Raw genomic sequence first — 2,380 nt, 5'->3', positions numbered from 1 at the left:
GGGCTGGAGGAGCTCACCCCAAGGTGTCAGGTCCACAGCATGCCCTGAGCACATCCCTTAGCTTGGGACAGCCTGTGTCCCAAAAAAGGCACCCCCAAAGAGGCACAAAACCCCTGGGTAAGGCTGGCCCTGCATGGGGAGGGGTTTGGAGCATCCCTCTGCCCATGCCCTGGCACTGTGCTGGTTCTCCTGCTGCTGTGCCATGGCTCTCTGTTCTTCTGTGCCCTCCCAGAACACGTCAGAGCTGGAGGGAGCTGGGGACTGCCACCAGAGCAGCATCAACACCCTGCCAGATGTGTCCCTGGTAAGGCTGCACGCAGCTGGGGGGAGCAGGAGGCGAACTGGGGGTGCTGGGTTGGGCCCCAGGGCAGCAGCTGGGCCAGGGGAGTCACTGAGCACAGCTCCTCAGGTGGGTCAGGACAAGGATTCTGCCTGGCTGGATAGGAGCAGCCTTGTGCAACCAAAGAAAAGCTTGGGGGGAGTGTTCTGTGTTGGATTAGGCCCTTTTCTGACCCAGACATGGGGCAACTGAAAATAAAGTAAAATATATATATACACACACACATATATATATGTATATATATACACATATATGTACATATATATATACACATATATATACATGTATATGTATATATATACATATATATACTATATATATAATATTTTATTTGTACAAATCTTATTTATAAATCAAAATTTTATTTTTATTTCTATAAATATATGTAATTTTTGAATTTTATTATTTATATTTATATATATCAATATTATATATGCTTTAGATATGATTTTTATATATTTATATATATTTTTATGGTTTGTTCTGATATAAAATATTATATTTTACATTAATAAAATATACAAATATTTTATTTAAGTATATATTAATAAAATATAAAAGTTTTAAAACTTTTATTGCATTTTCAGTCTCATGAGAAGGGTGAGACAATACAGATGTTATAATTCACGCCATCACAATCAGAAGCCAACTATTTCCTAATTAGAATATGTTATAAGCGTTTCTTGGCCTATCAGATGTTCTGTAGCTGTGCTCATTTGTGAGTTGTATTTTCATTGTCAGAGGGTCAGGAAGGTGTTTGTGTGACACTGTAGGCTCAGGAAGGTGTTTGTGTAACACTGTTAGGTCAGGAAGGTGTTTGTGTGACACTGTAGGGTCAGGAAGGTGTTTGTGTAGCACTGTAGGCTCAGGAAGGTGTTTGTGTGGCACTGTAGGCTCAGGAAGGTGTTTGTGTGGCACTGTAGGGTCAGGAAGGTGTTTGTGTGACACTGTCAGGTCAGGAAGGTGTTTGTGTGACACTGTCAGAGGCTCAGGAAGGTGTTTGTGTAACACTGTAGGGTCAGGAAGGTGTTTGTGTGACACTGTAGGCTCAGGAAGGTGTTTGTGTAGCGCCATCAGCTCAGGACAGTGTTTCTATAACAACCGTCTCTTCAGCCATGGTCAGTGTGAGGAAACAAACACGCACTGAGCCTGGGCATGGTGTCCAACAATCTGTGCTTGCTTTGGCAGGATGATCTCTCCTCCTTCCCCGAGGAACCACCCAACTTCAAGCCTCCTCCTCCTCCTCCTCCCTCAGCCCCGCAGGCCCTGGAGCCCTGTCCAGCCCAGCCCCGTCTCCAGGGCAAGGACAAGCCCAAGCGCCCCTCCTCCGAGTCCTCCCAGTCCGGCCTTTTCTTCGTGGCCCCCCGGAACCCCTCTCCCCCTCCCAACCCCCCCGAGAAGGACACGCTCAGCGTCACCTCCACGGCCTCCACGGCCACCGAGGATTCCTCCCCCAGCGCCATCTACGCCACCATCTCCCCCGTGTCCCCTCGCAGCCAGCCCAAGGACAGCCCGCTCTCCCTGCTCAGCCAGCGCCCCATCGGGCCCTTCCCCAGGGTGCAGTCCCCCAGCAGGATGAAGAGCCCATCCCCAGAGGGGCCTCAGAGCCCCCCGGCCCCATCCCCTCCTCCTCCACCCCCTCACCCTGCGCCCCCTCCCCCGGACAAGGGCAGCCCCCCGGCCGTGGGCAACCAGCATTTCATCATGGTGGAGGTGCACCAGCCCAACAGCGAGCCCGACGTCAACGAAGTGAGGCCCCTGCCCCAGGCCAGAGGTGGGTGGCACCACAGCAGCTGGGGGAAGCTGTCCCTGGGGTGCTGGGAGGGAGAGAAATGGGGCAGTATTGGAATATTTACTGTGACCGTGTTCACAGGGGTCCCAGGATGAGGGAAGAGACAAGGATCTGACTCCATGGTTCAGAAGGCTGATTTATCATTTTATGATGTATATTACATTAAAACTATACTAAAAGAATAGAAGAAAGGATTTCATCAGAAGGCTAGCTAAGAATAGAAAAAGAAAGAATGATAACAAAGGCTT

At 49.4% G+C, this 2,380-nt stretch overlaps 1 protein-coding gene across 1 annotated transcript in view; it reads left to right on the top strand.

Moving 5' to 3' along the window:
- WHRN (whirlin) overlaps nt 1-2,380 on the top strand; it is a 57,688-nt gene that overhangs the window by 49,266 nt on the left and 6,042 nt on the right. The window contains exons 10-11 of the mRNA XM_014308136.2: nt 233-304; nt 1,529-2,114. Coding sequence (XP_014163611.1) covers nt 233-304; nt 1,529-2,114 — 658 coding nt within the window. The remainder of the gene's footprint in view (nt 1-232; nt 305-1,528; nt 2,115-2,380) is intronic.

Source organism: Geospiza fortis, unplaced genomic scaffold, assembly GCF_000277835.1.
Source record: "Geospiza fortis unplaced genomic scaffold, GeoFor_1.0 scaffold85, whole genome shotgun sequence".
Taxonomy (NCBI): domain Eukaryota; kingdom Metazoa; phylum Chordata; class Aves; order Passeriformes; family Thraupidae; genus Geospiza; species Geospiza fortis.
Note: the sequence above shows the minus strand (reverse complement) of the source record. Positions and strands in the feature narration are given on the sequence as shown.